Below are 22,704 nucleotides of genomic sequence, written 5' to 3'. Positions count from 1 at the left end.
TCTCTGTTCTGGCACCGGCGGGGGCCCCCATCCCCAAGTTCTGCCCACACTTCCCCCCCCCCCTGCTCTGCTCGCTGCTGTCAGATGGCGACAACAGCAGGGCCCGTCCTGTCCAGGGCTGGATGGGAACCGGTGATCCAGCACCCAAACCTCCGTCCCCTGAAGCCCATCACCCCTTCCCTGAGCGTCCGATCCCGTCTGCTCTTTAGCATCTCTGCCCTAGGAGCCTGGCCACACAGGCCAGCCCCACACGCCTCCCTTCTTCGTGCTTCTCCTTCGTGCTTCTCCTGAGCTCTGGCCTGTTGTGTCTTGGGGTTGTGTCAGCCTAGTTCAGGGTTTTATTTCCTTTATTTCCATTTTTCCCCACCTGCAGCCGGATGCCGACACCTACTGGGCACCCCTGGGATCGCAGCGACTTCACCCATCAATGCATTGCCCCCACATTCAGCCCAAAGTGCTTCATTGGTATTTATTTGTAGGACAAGCGAACCTGCGGGCCCCAGCTGAGAGCAGCACTGGGTGCTGGACAAACACAGGGTAAAAAACAATCCCTGCCCTTCTTATCAGATGTGGAACTTCCCAAGCCAATTTGCGGCAGCCTCGTTAGCAAAGTGCAGAGTCCTCAGGCCCCCATCCAGCCTGGTCCGAGGGCAGTCGTCAGCGTGCGATGCGTGACATCGTCTGTCTTTGGCCACAGCTGCATGTGGGAGCGTCTCATTGACCCCCTGGCTGCTCACGGACTGTGGCCCGTAGGAACAGTTCGGAAGGGCCCGGAGCAGTGTGACCCAATCACAGCCGGGGACACGCGTGGTTGAGTCAGTTATACGACACTGCTGAGCCAATTCCGCCCACCCCTGGACGTTCGATCCATCGGGCTAGCCCTGAGCAGGAGGGGCTGCCGGCAATCAAACCCCGCATTATCGGCCCCTGCCCTGAAGCGTGCGCAGTCTGAACAGACAGGGCAGGCAAAGGGTGGGGAGGGAAACGAAGAGCAAGTGACTTGCCCAAGGAGTTGAGTGGCAGAACCAAGACCAGAACCCATGTTCCCGACTCCCAGGCCAGGGCTCCAGCCACTAGACTATGGTGCATCCCTCCAAAATCACAAAGGAAAAACTCCCTTCTTCCTGACAAGATCCCAAGTCCATGTGGGCTGAGCACCTTTCGCCACTTCAGTTAGGTGCTGCGATGGAAGCTGAGCACATCTGATAATTTGCCTCCCACCCCTGGCTTTCTGAGGAGGCCCTGCCCATCTCTACCACTTTCCATGCCCGGATCGCTAAGCACTTTGAAAACAGTCACCTCAAAACCCATCTGGGGACCAGGCACGTTTCCCCTTTTACAGACGGACCAACGGAGGCATAGACCAGCTGGCTCCACGTCGCACGGCGAATCTGCAGCAGAGCTAGGAACGGAACCCAGGAGTCTTGGTGGCCAGTCCCCTGCTCGGAGGCAACGTTACCAGCCAGCAAGCCACACCATCACGCCACAAAAATAAAGCACATCTTCAGAACAAACGCCCTCCTGTGAGAGCGCAGCAATTGGTACAGGGCAGCCAGGCTCTTTTCCTTTGCACCTGTCTCACTGGTTTGCATTTCACTCTGCTTCTGAGAGCAAAACTAGCCTGGTCAGTTTCACTTCCCGGTTCTGCCCTTCCCAGAAGTGCTGGGGGGAGCTGGGGAGAGAAAGGATGAAGCTGGCACATTTTCAAAAGACTCTATTGCAAAGTGCTGGGGGAGGGGGACACAGCAGCTTGGCCTCCCCCACAAACGCTGCTGCCCATCATGCGGGCTTGGGTTTCCTCGGCTGCACGAGGCTCTCGTAGGCGGCCTGCACCTCGATGAAACGTCTCTCGGCCTCCGCCGCCCGGTGGCGGTTGTGATCTGGGTGCCAAAGCTTCACCAGCTCCCGGTAACTCTTGTGGATCTCCTCCACGGGGGCGCCCTCCTGGAGGCCCAAGACCTGAAGGGTTGCAAGGAGAAATGACCCCACTGGCCTGGCGGCGGGTCTCCGAACTCTGGGCTCTCCCCTCCAGGAAGACCCAGGAACCGCATCCTGGACTGGAGGTTGGGCCTTGGCAGAAGATGTGCAGTGCAGGCCTTAGGCTTCCCACGCAGGGGAGGGCACCTGGGCCGTGCACACAGCTGGACCGTGCAGGAGGTGATCATGCTGCCTTTTTGGTCCCCATCAGCTCCCACCGGTTTCCATCCCCTCCTGTGAGTAAAACAGAGCCGGGGATGGATCCCAGGAGCCCTGCCCCCATTTCCCCCATGCGCTAACCACTAGAACCCCCTCCTCCCCTCCCAGAGCTACGAATAGAACCCAGGAGTCCTGACCCCCAGTCCCTTGCTCTAATCACTAGCCCCCGCTCCCTCTCTGATGCCCCTCCTTTGTCCACATTAACGCTAGTCCGTGCCCTCACGCTGTGACCCGATGTTCCCGTGGACACCCCCTCCCGCCCTCCCGATTGCCCCGGCAGCCCCCCCACCTGGTACGCCAGCTGCTGCCGCTCGCTTTGGAAGCTCCGCACAAACTCATAGACCTTCTCCCACTCCTGGAAGGAGCCGGCGCCGAAGCCCACGCCCTCAGCCAGCAGCCGCCAGGTGCGGTAGGGCAGCAGGAGGAGCTGCTCCAGGGAGCTGCCCAGGGCTGGGAAGAAGCTGAGCCAACCCAACACGGCGCCGATGGCGTCGGCCACGTAGCTGGCGGTGGCGGCCGTGTTGGAGAAGGCGCAGTAGGCCAGCGGGACGGTGAAGGCCAGGTAGGCCAGGCCCAGGCGGTACAGCCGGACGCTCAGCGTCTCGCTGGTGCCCCGGCAGGTCTTGTAGCGCCGGCACTGCTGGGCGGTCACGCTGGCCGTCAGGCTGATGGGCAGGATGGCCAGGGCGCGGCCGTAGAAGAGCGGGGAGGTGAGGAAGGCCGCCGTCAGCGTGTTCCCGAGATCCGAGGTCTGGTCGCCCACAGCGGACACCGCGTGCACCCCCAGGCCCACGGCCAGCGGCAGGGCCAGCAGGTAGAAGCCAGGCAGGGAGGAGTGGCAGAGCAGCGCCACCAGCCCAAAGTAGATGCCCACTAGCAGCTGGCCGAAGAAGCGCACAGGGCTGAGGGCCGGGGGCTCCGGGCCAGGGCGCTGCGGCACCCGGGCGTCGTTGGCTCGTGCCACCCAGCCGGGGAGCTGCCAGAAGTCCCAGAGCCAGCCCACCCCGAAGCCCCCCAGGGTGAGCATCCACAGCAGGGCATGGCTGTCCCGGCCCAGGTAGACGTGGTGGAGCCCGACGGGGCCCCCCAGAGCCCAGAGGGCGTAGGTCACCAGCAGCCGCTTGGCCATCGTCGGCGGGGGGGCTCACACGGGCTCCGACTCCGGGCTGGAGGGGCAGGGCATCATCCTACTGTGATGCCCCCGGCTGGGAGTATAGCAGGTGTCCTGTCACCCTAAAGGAGGGAGTGGGGTGGGGGGGAACAGATCATTGCACAGCATGGGGGCTGGGGCAGGGGCAAAAATCCCTCCTCCCAGGTTACCCAGCGGCCCCCTCTGCCTGGCCGAGGGGATCCAGGGTGGAACAGAACGGCCCTGTGGTGCTGGGCCCTTGACTCCTTCCCTAACCCGGCACGTGGCCCCGGCTGCCCTCTCCCCACCGTGCCAGCCTGTCCCTCCCCCCGACCCCCATCCATGTATGCTCAGTGCCTCTGGCATTCGTAATCACCAGCCCATGTCCCTCGCCACCCCTCCATGCCCTCTGGGAGTCCTCGCCCCTCACCACCAGCACCACGGTGCTCCAGGGGCCCAGCTCCGGCCCGGGGCTGGGGCCGGCGTGGGTCTGGAGGCGCCTAACTGCCCCGGATCCAGGGCCCAATTGAGTTAGCGTGAGCTGGGACAGGGCAAGGCCAGGAGAACAGGGACACTGAGCAGAATCCGGCCCCCACTCCCCCCACGTCACCCCCTGGCCCCATCCCAGAGCCGCCATGCAGCTTGGATCACATCACATACCTCTCTGCACCTAGCCGCCGGGCCACGGAGCCCCCCCAGACGCAGGCTGCAGGGAGGGATGGGGGGGGGCTGGGCCACCAGGACTTTGCTCCCCCGCTCCCCACGCCGGGTTGGACTTTGCCCAGGTCCTGTGGGGCCGGGCGCTGACGCAGTGGGGCTTGGCGAGGGCTGGATTCTGGCTGCACCTACTGGGCAAAGGGCACCAGGCTTCTCAGCAGCCTCTGTTGCCTGAGGGGCCTGGGAGGAGGGTCCCCCTCGGACGGGCGTTGATGGAGCCCCTGGAAATGTCAGGTGGAGAAAGAAAGAAAGAGACAGACAGACAGACAGACCCTCACTCCTCTCTCTCTTGGCTCCAGCTGTCAGACCGGCCCCAGCACCCGGGCCATGGGGCCCATGTGCCCCTCTCCCCCCCTGCTCTGGGCCCACATTCGCTGTCAGACCTGGCTCAAAGCCCGTCTCCCCTGAGGTTAATTTCCTCCCGGAGCCTGGCCTGGCCTCGCGTGGCCTCGTGCTAGGGCCCCCTGCACCCCTCTAAGGGCCGATCGAGGCAGGATCCGCGGGCCTCTAACCACTGGGCTCCCCCACCCTGATGAGCCGTGGTCGGCTCTAGCGAGCCCTGCGGAGCCCCCGGCTCTGGGAGCTGGAGGCGTGGGACTCCCCGGCCTCTGCTGCGGCTGGGAAGCAGCAGATGGAGCTCTTTGCATTCTGGCGTGAAGCCGGGCACGAAGCCCCCTCTGCTCTCCATCTCCTCCCCCTGCTAAGCAGGGCCCCGGGCCCCCCCAGAGCCTGTGCACAAAGGCCCCAGCAGGAGAGAGCTGAGAAGGCACAGCGGGGGGCAGGACCAGCACCCCCGGCTGTTCTCTGCTACGTCTGGCACTAACCAGCAGCCGATCCCACGCCGGAGCCTCTCGCTCAGCCAGTCCTACAGCGTCCTCCACCCGCAGCGTCCTGCCCATGTGCACAGGGTGGCTTCCCCCTGCCACAGAAATGCAGCCGCCTCTGGGGTGCAGCTGGGCAGCTGTATTATTTCTGCGGTGGCCGGAGGTGCCGAGCCCAGGGCTCCCCGGCACCGGCTGCTGCCCAGACACAGAGCAGGGAAGTGACTTACCCAGGGTCAGGTCAGCGGCAGAGCCAGGACTAGAACCTCACACGTGTTCCCAGCCCCGGTTCAGGGCCTCGCCAGCGGGCGGGGGGCACGGGCTGGCGTCCGGCAGGCAGAGTTTGAGAGCAGGCTGGGACGACCCAACGCCCGGGGGAGGATGGAGCTAGCTAGTGGAGTGTGTTTGTGGGACAGACAGACGGACAGACAGGCGTTGCACGGCCTGGAACTGCGCTGGAACCTGGAGCAGGGCGGATTTACCCAAGCTGAGGCCTTTGCGGCTGCTTCCCGATTCCCCCCCGCCGGCCTCCCCGGGACGCAGCTGTGCCGAGGAATAGGAGCAGGATGTGGGGTGGGGGACAAGATGCTAGAGACAATGGGGGGGGAGGCTCCTGGGTCCCAGCGAATGGGGGACAGAGACCGTCTCGGATACCGGGCGACTCCAAGGCACCCGGGCCAGACGGCCCCACATATGGGCCCCGATCCTACTAAAGCAGTGAGCAGCCTGGGTTCTGGTGGGGGGAGATTCCCACCCCGGGGGGGGGCAGACAGCTACCACTGAACTTCACATGCGGCTGGTGCTCCCCTGCCAATCAATCCACCAGCCCCCACTTGGCCTCTGCAATTTATTAATCCCCCCATTGTCGTCCCCCCCACCCCCGTCATTGTGACCAGGGGGGCGGCTGATTTAATAGGGCCGCCTCACAGCCCATGGGAATTTGATGCCGGCCCCAACAAAATTAATAGCACTGTAAATTTCTCCCTGCCCCCCCACCCGCCAGGGAACTGGGCGCTCCCCCTCCCCCCCCCCGCCGCGGCCAGCATCTTCGCCTCTATTTACCTAGATTAGCAGCAGCAGGCTGCCAATTTGCTCTAATTCATTATTAATCGGCCCAGTCTCTGTCCTTCCCCCCCCGCGCTGTTGACTTACCCGCCTGCCTCTCACCCCGTGCAAATGCGACCAGCCCTTCCCCCAGCAGCGGGGGGGGGGGGGGGGGGTTCAATTTTAATATTTTATTTTATTCTGCCCCTCCCCACCCAACAGGCGCTGTGGGCGGAGGAGGAATTAGCAGCACGTTTTGGAGCCCTGCACTGGAGTCAAACTCCCGGGGGGGGGGCTGGATGGCTGGGGAAGCGGGACATGGGTGCCTGCTCCGTGCCTCAGTTTCCCCACCTCTACAAGGCTCTGTTCCTGACACCGCCTCCCACCCTGCCCCACCCGGTGCTCCCACAGTGCCCCCTTCAAACCATCCCCCCCACCAGCTCCCTGCCAGGGAATTAGCCAGAGCCCAGCTTGGCAGAGGCAGGGAAGGAAGGGGGGTGAACATGAACTGTCCTCCCGCCCCGGCCCCCGGGGGCCACTCCCTCACCCCAGCTCAACCTGCCACTGGGGGAGGAATTTAGCCCTGGGGCGAGCGTGCAAGGGGAGTGCTGCAGAGTCACGGAGGGGTGGGAGGGGCTGGCTGGAGGGGGTGAAGTGGGGTCCCAGGTGGGGTGGAGGGATGATGGGGGGTGGATGAAGCAGGGGGCCGGGGAGTGGGGACTGAGCAGCTTTGCCTCAGAGAAGCTGCAGGGGGAGGATAAATGTAACGGGCAGATGAATATTTCTGAGGCCCCACCACCAAGGCTGCAGGAGCCGGAGCGGCCGGTGCCCCTGGGGCCAGAGAACTGGGATTGGCCAGGACTCACAGCGCAGCTGGCTCGCAGCTGGAGGGGATGGCAACCCCGCACAGCTGGATCGCAGCCCCCTTTCCCCCCATGTAGGCAGCAGCGTGCTCTCGGGGTGCAGTGGAGAGCCAAGGAGTGGATTCTCCAGGGGCCTGGCCTGGGGGCGGGGCTGGGAGTCAGGGCTCCTGGGGGCTACTCTCAGCTCGGGGAGGGTGGGGTAGTGGTTAGAGCAGGGAACTAGGAGTCAGTCCTCAGCAGCCTCCCCTCCCCCCCCCCACACCCACACAGAGCAATGGAGAACCCGCCCCCTCCCCACCCCACTCCGCCGACAGGCGGCTGGGCCCTGACTTCTGCAGAACCTGGCCCCACATTTTAGTGAGGGGTCGCCCCCTGGGAGTGTGTATGGGGATTACTGGTGGGGGGCCAAGGGTTACCAGTCAGAGGGTTGGATCCTCCAGCCCTGGGAGCCCCCGTGTCTGTGTGTCTCTCCATCTGTCTGTCCATCGGGGCAGGAATTTCCTGACTGCCTGACAGGGCTGTGGATGCCAGGCGGCCTGTGCTGCCCCCCTCCCCCACATTCCCCCCCCCAGCTCTCCACCGCCCCCCCCCCCCCCCCCCCCCCCCCCCCAGCCTGTCTTATTCCATGACAGCCTCGTCTGCGCAGCACGTCCCACCGGGCAGCACGGCCGAGAATCTTCCAGCGCCGCAGCCGAATGCTTGGCTGGCTCCGAGGTCAGCCTCCCGGGGGGCTCCCGGGGAGCAGCCAAGGATGGAGGCCGGCGGAGCATGGCCCAGCTGGGCCGGGGGATCTCAAGCGAGGAGCCGCTGCCTATGAACAGGGTGGGGGGGGGCTCCATGGGGGCACGGGGGGCTGGATTCTGCGCCTCGATCCTGACCCGCAGCCCCCTGCGACCCCAGCCCTGGTCTCCCCCCAGCCCTGCCAGCGCCCCACAATCCTGACCCACGGCCCCGAGTGCCTCCCTATATGTCATTCCCCCCCACACCCCACCCCCGGCCAATTACAGTGGGTCCCATTCACACACACGCACAGCCTGTCTCTCTCTCTCTCTCTCTGCCTGTAACAGATTTCCAGGCCGGCTGCGGCTGCGCGCCCAGGTCGATCGATGGCCGGGGGGGGGCGGGGGCTCTCCTGTGTCCCTATTGATTCTTTTAAGTATCTGGATTTAAAAATGTCAAATTTGCCGTTTCCATGCGGGCCCAGCTCTGGGCTGAGTGCGAGGCGTGCAGGATCGATGGAGTTGTGCCGGGAATGAGCAAGGCCTGCTTGGACTGCGCGAGTCCCCCCCACCCCCCATCACCCTACCTGCTCCCCCCCCATCAGCCCCCTGCCAGCCAAACGCCCCCCAGCGGGTCACCCACGTGCTGGGGGTTGGGGGGCTGAGGAAGGCTGAGATGAGCACAGGGAGCCAGGTGCTCTGGGCTCTATTCCCCTCTGACATGGAGCCAGTAGTGACGCGAGGGGGCAATCACGCCTCAGTTTCCCTCTCTGTGAAAGGGGATTAACCAGGCCCAGCTGCTTGCGCTGCACCCTGGGCTGGAAGGTGGGAGTGCGTGTGCATTCATGCCTGTCTCCGGCTGGCTCGGGGGGAGACTGGCCTGGGGGAGGGGAGGGGGAATCTCTTGAACTAGCGAAAGACCTGCCCCCAGGGGCAGCAGCCGTGAGTGTAGGGGGGAACGGGCCCCTATTGTGGGGGACTTTCCTGGCTCATCCATGCTGGAGTTGGCTAGCGGAAGGAGCTGAGCCCTGGCTTCCGCTCCCTTTACCTGCAGCCCCAGCGCACTCTGGGAGCTGTCACGGAAACCCAGGGCTGGCATTTCTCCACTGCCAGGAGATGGTACCCGCCGGCCACAGTCTCTGTCAGCCTGGGCCCAGCCCTCCCCGGCACAGCCGGCCCGGCAGGGGGTGCGGGGTTTGGAGTGTGGGAATCCCTGGGAGAACGGATGCATGATCGTGAGTGTGCACAAATATGCTCAGGAACACGCCCGCCCACGGGTGAACATGCACACGCGTGTCGGCCCTGTGGCTGGGCACAGCCGGTCCCTGAGATCACAGCAGAGCTGCCCTGCCCTTAAGAGCTCCAAGAGCATCCTTACACTGGGGACTGGACCAAGGGAACGACCTGACTGGCTCCTGGGGTCCCAGCCAGGTGCTGACAATGGCAGGCTCAGCCAGGACCCCCGGCCGCCTCCCCCCATCCAGACCACAGTGCGTGAAGGCTAGTGTCCCCCGCGCCTGCCCCCTGGATCAGACTGAGGGGCCCAGCCAGCCCAGGGGGCCCCCTACAGCAGCCGTGAGCAGGCCCCATCCCCGGATGGGCCCCCCCAGTGCCATGCCAGACAGATGCACGGACAGATCTGGGCTTGGCTCCTTCCAGCCGCATCCCCCCGAGACGGGTGGGGGCCCTCCTCTCCCAGGAGCAGACTGCCTCCTGACTTCAAGTGGATCTGGGGAGGGGGGTTCCTGCCTGGCCCCCTCGCATCAGGGTGACCCCAAAGGAGAGCAGTTGGGGGGCTCCCTGCTCCAGCCTATGGGCTGCGGGTTGTGTGGGAGGGAGACAAGGAGCAGGGTGATGGGGGTGACCTGCAAATCTCAAGAGTGTCACCTGTGGGACAAGAGATATCAGTGGAGGTGCAGGGGCTGTCCCGGGGGGGCACTGACGGCTGGGGGCAGGAATTCCTCATGCTGCAAGCCAGGGGGGTCCCTTTGGGGCTCTAAGAACGAGCCCCGTTCCTGAGCTGTGGGCTGAAGTCGGGGTGCAGGGCCGGGGGGGGGGGAGCAGGAAGCAATCAGCGCTGGCAGGCAGCATGTGGGCATCTCACTAGGACCGGGTCAGCCAGCTGGGGAAGGGGCGGGCCCTGGGGGTGGGAACAGACAGGCCCAGGGAGGGGGGACAAGGGGCAGGCTCACTGGCTCCCATACGCCCTGTGCACCCCCACTCACTCCCCCTCCCGGCCCCCGGATCTCTCTGCGCTTGGCAAACATTCAGCAACAAACAGCCCAGGAAGCAGCGCAGCATCAGCCCCATGGCACAGACAGGGAAACTGAGGCACGGGGAGGGCCAGGGACGTACTCAAGGTCACAGGGCTAAGATAGAAGCCAGGAGTCCTGGCTCCCAACGCCCCCTGCGCTAAACGCTCTCCCAGAGCCAGAACAGAGTCCAGGAGTCCTGGCGCCTGCTTTACCCACTAGGCCTGCACTGACTCCAGGAAAGGTGACCCAGATGCTGGTTCTAGATGAGGCGAAGGGGACAGCCGTGCCCCAACCCCTGGCACCCGCCCACCCCTGGAGCCAGCCTCTAGGGCAGGGGTCAGTCCCCGCTGCAGAGGGGTGACCCTGTGAGCTGGGCTCCCCCGCCCTGTAGCTCCCAGCGCCCTGACAACCCGGGTGGCTCATGAATATCGTGGTGGCCGGGCGCGTGGCTCCCTGACACCGAGCAGACGCCTGCTCCGTGCCATAATTGGAGCCATTGATCCGCCCCAGCCACCAGCGTTTAAGGCATCGATTTTTGGAACCTTCCTGCTAATTGAAGCATTTGTCACCGCCTCGTTCCATGGGGCCCGTCCCGAACAGAGACCTGGGGCCAAGGCCCAGCCCGGCGGGACCCACATGGACCCACGTGGTGGGGGGAGCAGCCCTGAGCAGAGACATGGGGTGGGCTGCAGGCTATGGAGCAGCCTGGAGAAAGGGGGAGCCAGCCTCACCGACACATGGCATGGGGGGTCCTGGCTTTGGAAGGGTAGGGGAGGGGGGGGGGGGGGCTGGGAGCCAGGACTCCTGGGTTCCATTCCCAGCTCTGCGGGGGAGGGGGAAGTCTACACGATGGTTATAGTGGGTTGGGAGCCAGGACTCCTGGGTTCTCTCCCTGGCTCTGCGGGGGAGGGGGAAGTCTACACTATGGTTATAGTGGGCTGGGAGCCAGGACTCCCTCTCTGCACTCCCGCCCAGCGTCGAACACCCCACGGTCGCTCCTCGGGGGGCCTCCTGGCAGTTCGGGGGGGGAGGTTGGGGCCAATCCTCTCCCAGCGCCCGGGACTCGCTAAACGTGTGGCCCGCTCGTCTGCACACAGCAGGATCCGCTCGGGGCCCCTGGGCCATGCGGAGCAGGAGGGCAGCGGGCAGGGCAGAGCTGGCGGCACGGCGGAGGGGCCTGCGCTCCCAGGACGGACGCCCCCCGGTCTGCCAAGAGCAGGGGGGGCTGACCCATTGCCGGGGCACTGCAACAACGTGCACAGTGGGGGGCTGAGAGCCACCGACCCAAACTGTGACCCCTCCATGTGATGAAACCCCTTCACAGCAGGGGTGCTAACACCCCCCGCCCCGCTCCAGCCCCCGAGGGTGCCGCACTCGGGCTGGAAGCAGCACACCTGCCCCCTCACACGTGTGTGCACACCCTGCTGCACACACGCCGGCAGAGGCTCTCCTCTGCACAGGTACACTCATGCGCACGCCCAACTCCACCCGTGCACCCTCCCACCCAGTGCCGACAGACGAAGAGAGAGGGGTCCAGAGGGGCACACGCGGCCCCGTTCCCAGGAGTCACGCACGCCTGCCGCTGTGTGCACATCCTCTGTGTGCTCCCCTCCAAACACGCACTGGGCCGCCCAGCACCCCCCCCCCCAGATCCCATGCACAGAACCACACGCGTGCATAGACTCACACGCGTGGAGACACGCCCACCGCCGCGCACGCAGGGAGACGCCCGCCAGACACACGCACGTTGTGGTTACAGGGATTATAAAAGGGCTGGTTAAAGGAATCTGGTGCCTAATTCTGAATGTCACGTTGGCTTGTCAGTTTGCTGGTAATTAATGCGAACTCTGGGGCTGCAGCCCCTCTGGAATCGTATATCACTGCCAAAGCCGGCTCGGCAAAGCAACCCTTTTACCCAAGTGCTGTTATTAGGGGAATTTTATATGTATTAGCTGTTGATGCACATTAATACATTAAAAATGTCAGCGGTGGAGGCCAGCTAATTGTCTGATTTAAATGTCTATTTGTCAGCGCGCGGCTCAGGTGGGCATGAGGCGAATCTGCAATGAGGCACGCAGCCTGTCACGGGGAAGGGAGTGGGGCTCACCGGCATGGGGGGGGTGATCGATGGCACCACCGCACAACCCAAAATGTTTGCTTTTGTTCTCTGCTCTCTGCGGGGGTGGGAAAGGGAGAGATGGCACGAGCCAGGAGCTGCTCCACGGCCAGCGTCCCAGCAGCGGGGCAGGAGCGCTGGCTGTGGGGGGAGCCCACAGCTGCTCCAGCCCCGGCCTCTCCCAGTTGGGGGCGCTGCAGGGCACGGGGCAGAAGTGCGGATATCCGGCAGGAAACAAGTGCTCTGGGCTATGGTTCAGTGGCAGGAGAATCCTGGGGCCGCAGCAGGGAAGGAGCAGCACGGAAATAGGATCCAGGGAAGGGCTGTGACCCTGGGCGCCTGTGCCCCGCCGGGACCCCAATCCATCTGCCCTGCTCTTTCGCTGCCCGCCTAATTGCCAGCAGGCCAGGATGGATTTCTCCGGCCGACATCCTCTGAATCCTTAATAAATGCCGCTTGTCCGGAGAATTAATTCAGGCCGCCCTGCAGATATCCATCTCGGCGGGCGCTGGCATGCCGGTGATATACGGCCGCTCTGCCATTTATGAGGAGAGGGGCCGGTGGATTTGGGAAATGACTAATATGATAGGGGGAGGCGCACACTGCATTTCCCAGGCCAGTAAATTCCAGCTGGAAATCCCAGGGTGCAGAGGGTTGGGGGTGAAGGAGGAGGGGCGCATTCCCCCTCCCCAGGACTGATCCCCTCTCTCCGCTCAGACAATTCAAGGGACAATGGCGTGAACGTCCCCCTGCAGATATCAGAAGAGGGGATGTTCGGTTCCCACGATAAATCCCGGAGCCCAGGTGGGCCCCTCCCCTGAATCCAATGGAGCCTTTTTAAGGAGCCGGCCGGACAGCCCTCGTGGCCTCTATCTGCAGGACAAGGCCAGCTCCCTGCACCTGCTGGCTGCAGGGCTTCGGCTCATGCTTCACGGCCCATTCAAGCGGTTGCCTCCCAACTGCTTGCCCCGGTGGCTAGAGATCTGGCCTGAGACCCGACTCACGGCAGAGAAGAGCCGTTGGCCGGGGGAGCAGGCAGGGCTGGCTCGGATTGTTTGAGCTCGTGGGATAGGGCCTGGAGGCTCAGGAACGGGCTTTATAAACCTGAGGCGGGGGGCTCCCCCGCTCTCCCTCAGCATTGCCGGCGCCCCTGCTCACCCCAAATCGGCCCCAGCCCCCTTCCCGTTCACTGGCCCTCGCCCCAGGGTACATCGTGACCCTTCTGAGCCCGCAACATTTTACACCCCTTCGGCCCTGCTGTAAATGGCTGCACAGGAGGACTTGGGGCCTGGATGGTCTGCCTGGAAGGGGAAACTGAGGCACGGGGCTGGCAAGTAGCTGATGCAGAGGCCACAGGGGCAGGGCAGGGAATGGAACCCAGGAGTCCTGAATCCCCATCTGGGGCTTTCGCCCATCCCCAGCGCACTCTCAGGGCGGATGCTTCCTCTGCACGGAGAAGGCAGCTGACAGCCAGGGGCGGGGGCGACCCCAGAGCCATATCCTCGGCTGAGCCCAGCGCTTGCCGGCAGCTCAGGTGATGCCAGATGCGGCCCAGGGCCACCCAGCCGCAGAGCTGGGCCCCGGGCCCCCTGCCTGCGCTGATCCTCTGTGCTGCCATTTGCCTGGCCCCTTCCACGACCCGCCGGGGCTAATTGCGCCGGCCTGACTGCCCCCGTCTGTCTCCGAATCCAATATCTGTCCCTGCGCCGAGCCTGCGGCAGGCAGCTGTCTGTCACCGGCAAGGCCTTTCAATATTTCATTAAGCAGAGGAGAGAGGTGACTCTGCACGGGGGCGGGGGCGGAAATCTCCCCCCTCCCCCCCCATTTGTGCTTCAGTGCTGACGGCGCGGCGCTGGCCCGGCTGTCTCACTGGCTCTCGTGGTGCCTGGCTGGCAGGCGACAGGTGCGGGAGCCCCGCGTGACAGCCTGTCTGCAGCATGGGGGAGCTGTGCACCCCTGGGGTACAAGGGTCAGTCCGGGGCGCTGGAACAATTGGTACCGGGGATGGGGGGGGGTGGAGCCGAGAGCCACTGACCCAGACTGTAACCCTGAACGTGATGGAGCCTGGGGGTTCAGCCGCACCCCCACACCCCTAATTCCAGGGTCAGTGCAATGCCCAGCTCAGGGCATGGGGGAAGGGCTGCAGGGGCCTCAGACAGACGGGGTCGGGGGGTGGGAGGCGTTCACACTCTGAGCCCCAGGGACGCGGGAATCAGATGCACCCGAGGCCATGGTGCTAAGACCAGGACTTGCGTTCCCAGCCCCCCAAACACAGCCAGAGCTGCGCCCTGGACACCCGCACCAGCATTCGTAGTCCCAGCCCTGCTGCTGGGAGCACGGCCCGGCCCGGCCCAGCATGGGGCTGGCCCTTTATGGCCAGCTCTGGCCGGGGCGCAGGAGTCACGTCAATTCGGCCCAGGGGATGTCAGTCGAGTTGTGCCTGGACTGATGGGTCGTGACGTGCAGCCAGCAGGCGCCATTTCAGGGGAGCAGAGCCTGCACCTCGCCCCCGCCACCCCCAGGGCTGCTAAAAGCCATTTGCTGCCTTTACTCGGAGCGTCTCCTCTAGACTCCACTGCAGCCTCTGTGTTCCACCTCCAGGAGGCGCCGCACAGGGAGGCTGCTGCAGTGGCGGGGTGCAGGGGGTGGGCCCTGTTACGGGAGAGGTGGGGCTTTGCTTGTTCCTTGGAAAAACGAGAACAATTCAAAACCCTACCGGACGCCCAAGCCCTGTGCACAGGAATCTCTCTGCCCAGCACTGAGATGCAGCCACCTCTGGGATGGGACCTGGCAGCTGGTTATACAGCAGTGCGGCGAAACAGGTGCCTTCCTTAGCGCTGGATGGGCTATGGGGTCAGCACGGACTGCCAGGGGAGACCGCCCCCTACTGAGCCCCCCGCTCCGCTCTCTGCAGCCCAGCACCCCCTAGCCCTGCACAGGGGCAGTGAGGGGGTCTGTGCAGACTGAGGGGTTAGATGTATGGAGGGAGGCTGTGTCTGTTTCCCTTCTGGGGAGCACCATGCTCGCTAGTGCCCCAGCCGCGGCAGCCAGGATCTCCTTTATCAGACAGCGGCTTAGCCGGCCCTTTGCCACCCGAGTCAGCCGCCTGCCCTGCCACTCTTCCAAGTGCTTTGCGCCAGCCCCATCTAGCCGGCGTGAGCAGACTGTAAAGAGGGGCGGCCTGACAGCTCCGGGACCTGCCTGCTCCTTGGGAGCCCTTAATAAAGAGAAACCTCCCGAACGGGGGCCGGGGAAGCGAAGACGGAGCACGCCAGAGCCCCCGGCGCAGCACGGGCGCTGCTAATTACCCCAGGTGCCTCCGGGGAGCCCCGGCTCCTGATCACCAATTAGGGGTTGCGTTTGAATGGATGCGGAGCGGCCTGCGAGAGGCTGGAGCGTGGGCCTGCCTGTGTGCCAGGCGCACCTGGGAGTGAGAGAGAGGGGGGGGGGGCCTTAAATGGGGGGTGCAAACGGGGGTGCTGGTGAAAGCCCATGGAAGAGCGGGCGGGGCGTGGAGTGGGCTGGAAGGGGCCTCACTTGGCCAGGGAAGAGGATGCGGAGAGCTGCCAGGCCGTGCCCTGCCCACACGGGCAGCCCCTCTCCCCGCGCCATCTGCTCACACCTGGATAGTGCGAGGGGCTGGGGCAGGTGGGGACGGTCGCTCCTTTCGCTCGGCCATCGGTGCCCTGGCACCTCTCCCAGCAGGGGGTCACTGGGCAGGCAAATCCCTCCCCCCCGTTGGCAGCTGGGCCAGCACCAGGCATTTCCTACGGGCGCGGCTGCTCTGCCGCCTCCATTAAATTGGTGCCCTTTGCCACAGACGCGGGGGGGGAGGGGTGTGCAAGGGAAAGCCCAGTTCCGTGTGTCGGGCGTGCGCGTTCTTTTGCACTGCTAGGTATGTCGTGGGGGGTGCGCACAGCCGCCGGCAGGCGCACGTTTGCACCGGACCACGTGCACAGCCGCCGGCGCACGCACACGGGTGCTGCACACTCGCCGCCTTTCAGCCTCCCGCTTGTTTTCCGAGCCCCTAAAAACTTGTTGAGCATCAAAAGAAATCGCTCAACAGTGGCTTGATATCAACACCCCCCCCTTCCGTCGGACCCCCCCCCCGGTACTGTTCCCCCTTTGACGCCAGCCCCCTTGTTTGTCAGCCCCGGTGCTGGGGGCTCACCAGAGCGTGAGCGGCAGGGTTGCCGGCAGCCCTGGGGGGCTCGCTTTGTGATGTACGCGCTCCCGGCAAAGCCGCCGTCCAGCCAGGCGTGACACTAACAGCTCCCAGCGACGGCTCTATTACGCTAACAAATCTCCGGCTCCCCGCTCGTTCCGCGCCACGCTCCGTAATCCCCGACAATCAGCTCCATTTTCATTTCAATAAAGCCCAGGCTGCTCCCCCTCGGGGGGCCCGCCGTGTCTGCGGACATTTCGCCGGGTGGCCGGAAGGCCGAGGGTCCCAGGAGGGTGCTGCCCCCCCGCCCGGCCCTGTGCCCAGCAGCCCCCCGCGGCTCCAGCCTCCCATTAAGCCAGGTCCTGCCCCCCGCCTTCCCCTTTTATTGTCGCCGCTCAAGGACAATTTTCATCCAATTTAGGCCGCGGCCCGGCAGCGCTCCTTTATTGCGAACAAGCCCTGGATTAAATGGCGTGGCGGCCCGGGCGCAGCAGCCCATCTGTATTCATTTGCACAATTCTCCTTCCAAGTGCGCGCCAGCTGCCGCTGACATGCCAATTTGTCTCCGGGCCCGACGCAGAAATTGCTTAGGCTGAGCCCTGAGGAGTGGAAGGGTCTGACACAGACTCCCACCCCCCAGGGGGGCGGGGAACGGGGCACGGGTCCTTTCCCCTCTGGGGAGGCGCCGGCTCCCATCCAGCTGTCGTCGGGAGGGACGGCACAAAAGAGCTATTCAGCAGCCCCCGGCTGCATGAGCCGAGTTGGTGGGTTCTCAGCCCAGGGACTTGGCCTGTCATCAGTGACCTCAGCAGAGACACTAGTGAGTGGGCCCCGGGCAGGGCCCCTCTGGGCCAGGGCAGAGGCCCAGTGGCTGGGGCAGGCTGGCTGTGCCTGGAGCCAGCACCCTGCCAGGAAGGGGAGCCCCGTGTCCCACGCCGGGCTGTGGTTGGCAGAAGTGCAGGATCCCCAGCCTTGGGGAGAAGGGGGCCAGCTCCACCCATGGCCTGTCAACCCAGCAGCCAGCCATGGAGATAACTGCACAAACCAGCCTGAATGGGACCGTGGGGAGACCGATCCGGATCTTGGCCACGCTCTGCTCCCCACGGGGCCCGGCCACCGGCCCCGGGTGCAGGTGCGGCTAGAGGGTTGATATCCAACCAGCCCCACCCCCATCACAACACACACTTCCCCCCCCCCCCCCGACCCCAGCTCATTCCCCACATTTTAAAGAGGGGAAACTGAGGCCTGGAGAGAGTAACTTGGCCACGGTCACACAGAGGGCCAGGAATGGCAGAGGGTCCTGACATCCCGCCCCGCCCCCACGTAGCCCGGGGGCACCTTCGCCAGCCCACGCAGCCCGGCCCCCTCGGGGAGTGACAGGAAACGCGGCCCCGGCCAGCACACACAGGGTGCCCTGCAGACACACGCCCGCACTCACACCTACAGACAAACCCCACGCTGTGCACGCGTCTGCCCGCTCGCCTGGCCGGGACACGGGACGGCCACACGTACATGCACGGACATGCCCTGGCCACCACCCTCCGGCCACCACCCCCCTTGCCTCCGCCCGGTACTGGCTGCCCGGAAAATCCCGGGTGGGTGGGGCACCCACGCCAGGTTGCCACACCCATCGCCCTAGGCATGACACAACGCAGGGACGGATCAGACACGCAGGTAACATGCGTGTGCCCACCCAGCACACATGGGCAATGCATGCATGCTCAACCTGACATGCAAGGAACCCGTCTGCGCACGCTCCCTGCATCCTCCTCGTGTGCCTGGCCCAGGCCCCAGCCCATCCCCACCTCCCTGCCCCTGCCCTGCCCCGCCAGGTCCTCGGGAAGCAGCAGGGATGGCGCCGTGACGGTGATGAGACGTGACCGGGTTTATTTGCCGGGCCAAGACGCCCGGGAAGGCAGGGCTGCGGCTTGCCCGCCTAGGGACCGAAGCCGTGTCGGCGGTGCCGGGGTAATTGGAAGTGACGGATACAGCAGCTGGGGCTGGGGGGGCTGCGGGTCAGTTACGGGAACACAGGAGCAGCTCTCTGGGTCCTTTCACAGCCTTTGAGACACCCCCTCCCCCCGCCCATGTCTCAGGCATGGGTGGGGACCAGCCGTCTGCACAGCTGAGAGCGCGGGGCAGCGTTTTAGGAGAAGGATTATCCAGGGGGCGGCAAAGCCAGAGGCCAGGGTGATGGGCACCTTAGACCTGGCGCAGGGGCTACCGATCCCGCCCGGTGTGTGAGCGTCTCGCTGCGTCTGTGCCGCGCCCGGCCTGCCGGGGCCCTCCCCGCGGCTGGAGTTTCTAGGTGCTACGGTGACCCGGACAGACGGACGTGTCCAGGAGCAGGGCTGCGGGCACGCCAGGAGCCACCACCCCCGGCTGTGCAAGCGGGATGGGCGGGGGGGGCGGGGGGGGGACACGCCTGACCCGGCTAGCAGTGCAGGGGCAGGAAGAGAAGAGCTGTCGCCCGTTCCTCCCAGCCCAGTGCTGGATGCCTCCCACGACAGCTTCCCGGTTGGGGGGCCAACACCTTGGGGGGGGAGGGGGGCAAATACTCCCCTGCCCTCACTACGGCCCATCCCGCCCCAGAGCGAGACCCAGCCCCAACGAAGGAGGGACAAGTGACCCCACCACACTGCAGGAGCGGGGGAAGGGGAGATCCCTCCAGATGTGCTGGATTGGCAGGTAGTTGGGGAGGAACTGGGATGGGGGGGCCAGCTGTGCTGGAGGGGCTGGATCTTCGCTGGCTGCGATGTCCAGGGTTTATGATGGATTCGCTCCCCGCAGCCGACACCCGAGCAGCCAACTGCAGGGCCAGCAGGCTCCGGGAACGGGCACGCCGAGGGCCAGGCACGGCCCCGGCGCCAGCCAGCCTGGGGAGCAGACTCCCCGGGGCCAGCCCAGTCCCCAGGTCCCCCCACCCTCCTCACCCCGGCCCCCCCAGCTCGCTGCCACTGAGCTCCTCGCCCCAGGGGGGCGGCCAGCCCATGCCCAGCGCAGGGGAAGGGCCCGCAAAGCTGAGCACAGCTGCACCACTGGCCAGAGCTGGGGGCTGGGAGCCAGGGTTCTGTTCCAAGCCCTGTCCTGACTCGGGGCCTCATCCTGGCTGAGGTCCTGCCCCTTGGTCTGGGGAACTGGCCAGCGTGACCCAGGAGTCCTGGCTCCCAGCCCCTCCCCCCGAACCCACCAGCCCCCCCTCCCCTCCCAGAGCCAGCGATAGAACCCAGGAGTCCTGGGCCCGAGTCCCAGCCCCTATTCTGTGGGCCTGATGCACCATCTACCCTATACTGGGAGTTGCCACACAGCCTGGGGCGAGCGCCCGGGACTCAGCCCGGATCCTGTTCCCACTCTTGGAGATCTGGGCTAACCCCCTGGGCCCAGCCGGGCTAGGTGATGTCCTGGGCTTCAGACGGGGCCCTTCCCCCCCGGCCTCTCACCGGCCCTTTGGCAGGGAGGGGGCGGCCGCTGGACTCATTCATCTGGGCCAGGGAAAGCGGGGAGGGGACGTGGCATCCGTGCTCAATTCCTCTCCCATGCCAGGATGAGCTGCCCTGGCGGGACTCGAACCCGCAGCCCAGGCAGATCGCCGGAACTGAGAATTAATGCGGCCCCCTCGGGCCAGGCAGAGACAAGAGGGGCGCCCGCAGCCGCCGGTCACTGATCCCTTGGCTCGAAATCATCAACTCAAACCATCGAAGGGAGGGCCAGAAAATCCAGCCCGGTAACCTGCCCCCACGGTGAGCAGCCCCCAGCCTCCGGCCGGCGGGTGAACACCGGGCCAGTCACACCATCAATACAAATTCCAGTCAAGGTCTCTGGCGCTGCTCATCTTCCTGGGGGGGCTCTCCGGGCCGTGAAGCGCTGGCTGGTGAATGCATAATTGCCAGCCAGCCGCCCCTGGGGGGCCTGTGATGGATGGCTCAGAAGCGCCAGTGCAAAGGTCGCTTTGTGAGCGATTCCCCCCTCCCAAATCCGTGTCCCCCCCTCTTGCCATGGAAGGAGGGAAGTGCCCGGCCCCCTCAGCTGGGCAGCAAGGAGGTGGGAACGGCGGGGGGTCTAAGCGGGAAGACAGGCCTGTGACAGGAAGGGAGGGTGCTGGCCGGGGAGATGTTAAAGCTTCCTGAATTTATTCCTGCCACACGCCCTGCTCCGGGGAGAATTCACCCACCTCCTGCACTACTGCTGCTCTCTGGGCGCCCTTCAGGGAGGGGGCACCCCAGGTTTACCTGCCAGGGGGCGGAGGGCAGGGACCACAAAACCAGAGACGCCAGCTGCAAACCGCGAATTGGGAAAAACAGCCCCGCGCTTGGTACTTTTAAGCCCATCTCCTGGCTTTCGGAGGGTCTGGATCGTGGCTGTTTTGAGCGCTTGGGGTTGGTGGCGTGGCCGTGTCAGGCCAGGGGCCTTCGCTCCCGCTGTAAGGTGGATTAACTAATCGCCAGCGAGCACGCCACACAGACTCCCCCACCCCACCGATGCCCACCCCGGGGCAAAGGCTGCAGCCTCAGATAAACCAGCTATTTTAACTCCCCCAGAAGAACAATTCTCACATCATTTCCCTCCTGCTCCCTCTCCCCAATCTGCACCCCCGGCGAGAAAAAAAGGAGACGGATGCTAGTCACAGCACTTCATGCACGTCTGGGGAATGCTCAGATACCAGGGTGAGGGGCACAGGGTCAGAACCAGGGCCACGGGGAAGGGGAAGGAGAAGGAAACAAACAACTTACCTCAAACGCCTGCACAGTCACGGAGGACATCCAGCCAACCGGAAAGTCTTCAGTGACATGGCAGACCCAGTCTCCAGGGGGTCAGACAGACCCAGGCAGGGGAGGGGGGGGCAGAGATCCGAGTGATGGGTGCTGCTTTGCTTTCTTGCCCTGGGACAGCCCCACCCACAGCTTGGAGTCCCCCCACTCATAAGTAAAAACACCTCCCCACAATGCACTGCACCTGATGACAATGGTACCACACTCATGGCAAGTGGGCTGCCGGGGTGACCCCCTCCCCTTCCTCTCCCAGGCAGGGCGAAAAGGGCACCTAAGGTCCCTTTTTATAGTGGAATCCCTTGCACAGATGGTGGGGAGGGGCCAAGGCAATGGATTCTGGGAGATGTAGTTTCCTAGTGTAGTGGGTGGGGCATGGATGGTGGGCGGAGTTAATCTTTACTTTGTATTTGCCTTTTTGTCATCCAGTTGAGGCTGGGGCTGGGGCTGGGGCTGGGGCTGGGGCTGGGAGGGGGGTTACAGCAGGGGCTCGGGTTTTCTTGCAGGATTTTGGTTCCTGGACACACTAGGGGCTGCTCCGTTGCAGCCTGGTGCCTTGGGCCCAATTCGCTGCCATCCCCTGCACCGTGGGAAGTGATTTCCACCAGGGCACAGCGGGTAAAAAATGCTGCCGTGCTGCCGTGCTCTCTGCCCTGGGATCAATGACTGCACAGGGCAAGGGAGAGCGGGTGGGTATGGGATCTCCCTGTCCATGGAGCTCTCTCTGCGGCTTCCCAAGGGGAAAATAAAACCCTGCACAAAGAATGTGGGCTGGATCCCGATCTCAGCCCCCTGCTGTCAGTCCCGACTCACACCAGGACGGCCTTGGGGGAGGCCAGATTTACAGCGAGCAGGAGCTGGAGTTTGCCCATTGGTGGGATCAGGCTACGGATGCCTCCCTTTGCTGGCTTGGAGTCCCTAGCGCGGCAAATCAGCGAATCGCTCCCCTGCCCCGCTGGGGTCAGAGGGAAGCGCCCCAAGGGCAGCTGTGCAGGGATCGCCCTTGACTCGGGGGCACCCGTCTCCTGCCACGTCCCCGCGAGCCCTCCGCGCTCCTGCTAATTAGCACACACGGCTCCGCAGGGCTTCCCCGCGCCCGGCTCGCTAATTAATTTGCTGTTGTTGCTCATTAGGATCAGCCCCTGGAATGGGCTGGGGCAGCAGGTCCTCTGGTGGCCTCTGGGCTAGGAAGACAGCAGCTCTGGTGGCCCATGGGGCAAGCGTCCCCCCCAGTCTCCCCCCACCACCAAGGGCTGCTGAGGGCTGTGCCTGGGGAGGGACAGAGTGCAGCGTCTGTCCAAGGTGGAGAGGGAGATCAGTCCTCTGACTGGAGCGTAACCCTGGCATCTCTTACTCCCCTGCCCGGGGAGGAGGGGGGAGACAACGTTCCAGCTGCTGTAATTTGTTGCACAAACATTGTTTGAATTTTTTTCCAGGCGAGCATTGATCCCGGTGCATAAAGCTCCCATAAATCCATCTAATATCCTGGCTGATTGATTATTGCCCTTTGGAAGGGGGCTGGCCGGGCCTACAAATTTAAAAACTCTGTGGAGAAATGACACGACCCATTACAAATACCGGTGGGGCCGGCTGCTCCGGGGGGCAGGAGGGCGGAGTGCACTCAAACCAGGGGCAAATGGCATCAAGATAGACACCCCCCCCAGATACTAACAGAGAGAGAGAGACCCCCCACACACCCAGATACTAACACACAGAGAGAGACACACACACACCCAGATACTAACAGAGAGAGAGAGACCCCCCCACACACCCAGATACTAACACACAGAGAGAGACACACACACACCAATATGAACAGAGAGAGAGACACACACACACACACATACGCAGATACTAACACACAGAGAGACACACACACACCCCGATATTAACAGAGGGAAAGAGAGATGCAC

At 64.4% G+C, this 22,704-nt stretch overlaps 1 protein-coding gene across 2 annotated transcripts; it reads right to left on the bottom strand.

Moving 5' to 3' along the window:
* Positions 1-254: 254 nt before the first annotated feature.
* DNAJC22 (DnaJ heat shock protein family (Hsp40) member C22) lies at positions 255-21,015 on the bottom strand. Of its 2 annotated transcripts, none has more exons than XM_067529899.1 (4): positions 20,756-21,015; positions 3,986-4,263; positions 2,486-3,429; positions 255-1,959 (listed from the first exon to the last, which is right to left on the bottom strand). In XM_067529899.1, the coding sequence occupies exons 3-4, from the start codon at positions 3,323-3,325 to the stop codon at positions 1,780-1,782; spliced, it is 1,020 nt and encodes a 339-aa protein (XP_067386000.1). In that variant the 5' UTR covers positions 3,326-3,429; positions 3,986-4,263; positions 20,756-21,015; the 3' UTR covers positions 255-1,779. The 2 variants fall into 2 exon arrangements, with proteins under 2 accessions (XP_067386000.1, XP_067386001.1); XM_067529900.1 differs by lacking the exon at positions 20,756-21,015 and adding an exon at positions 5,094-5,340.
* Positions 21,016-22,704: the final 1,689 nt, after the last annotated feature.

The sequence above is a fragment of the Emydura macquarii genome, unplaced genomic scaffold (genome assembly GCF_026122565.2).
Source record: "Emydura macquarii macquarii isolate MOO-44397 ecotype Brisbane River unplaced genomic scaffold, CSIRO-AGI_Emac_v2 contig_2994, whole genome shotgun sequence".
Taxonomy (NCBI): domain Eukaryota; kingdom Metazoa; phylum Chordata; order Testudines; family Chelidae; genus Emydura; species Emydura macquarii.
This window is presented reverse-complemented; position numbering and strand designations above follow the sequence as displayed.

What these genes read in the sequence shown, in the direction of transcription:
- DNAJC22 (XM_067529899.1), bottom strand. Translation starts at nt 3,325, where the DNA reads ATGGCCAAGCGGCTGCTGGTGACCTACGCCCTCTGGGCTCTGGGGGGC. An exon ending in GGCAGCAGCTGGCGTACCAG is followed by an intron (nt 1,960 to 2,485) that starts GTGGGGGGGCTG and finishes GCAACCCTTCAG; the next exon opens with GTCTTGGGCCTCCAGGAGGG.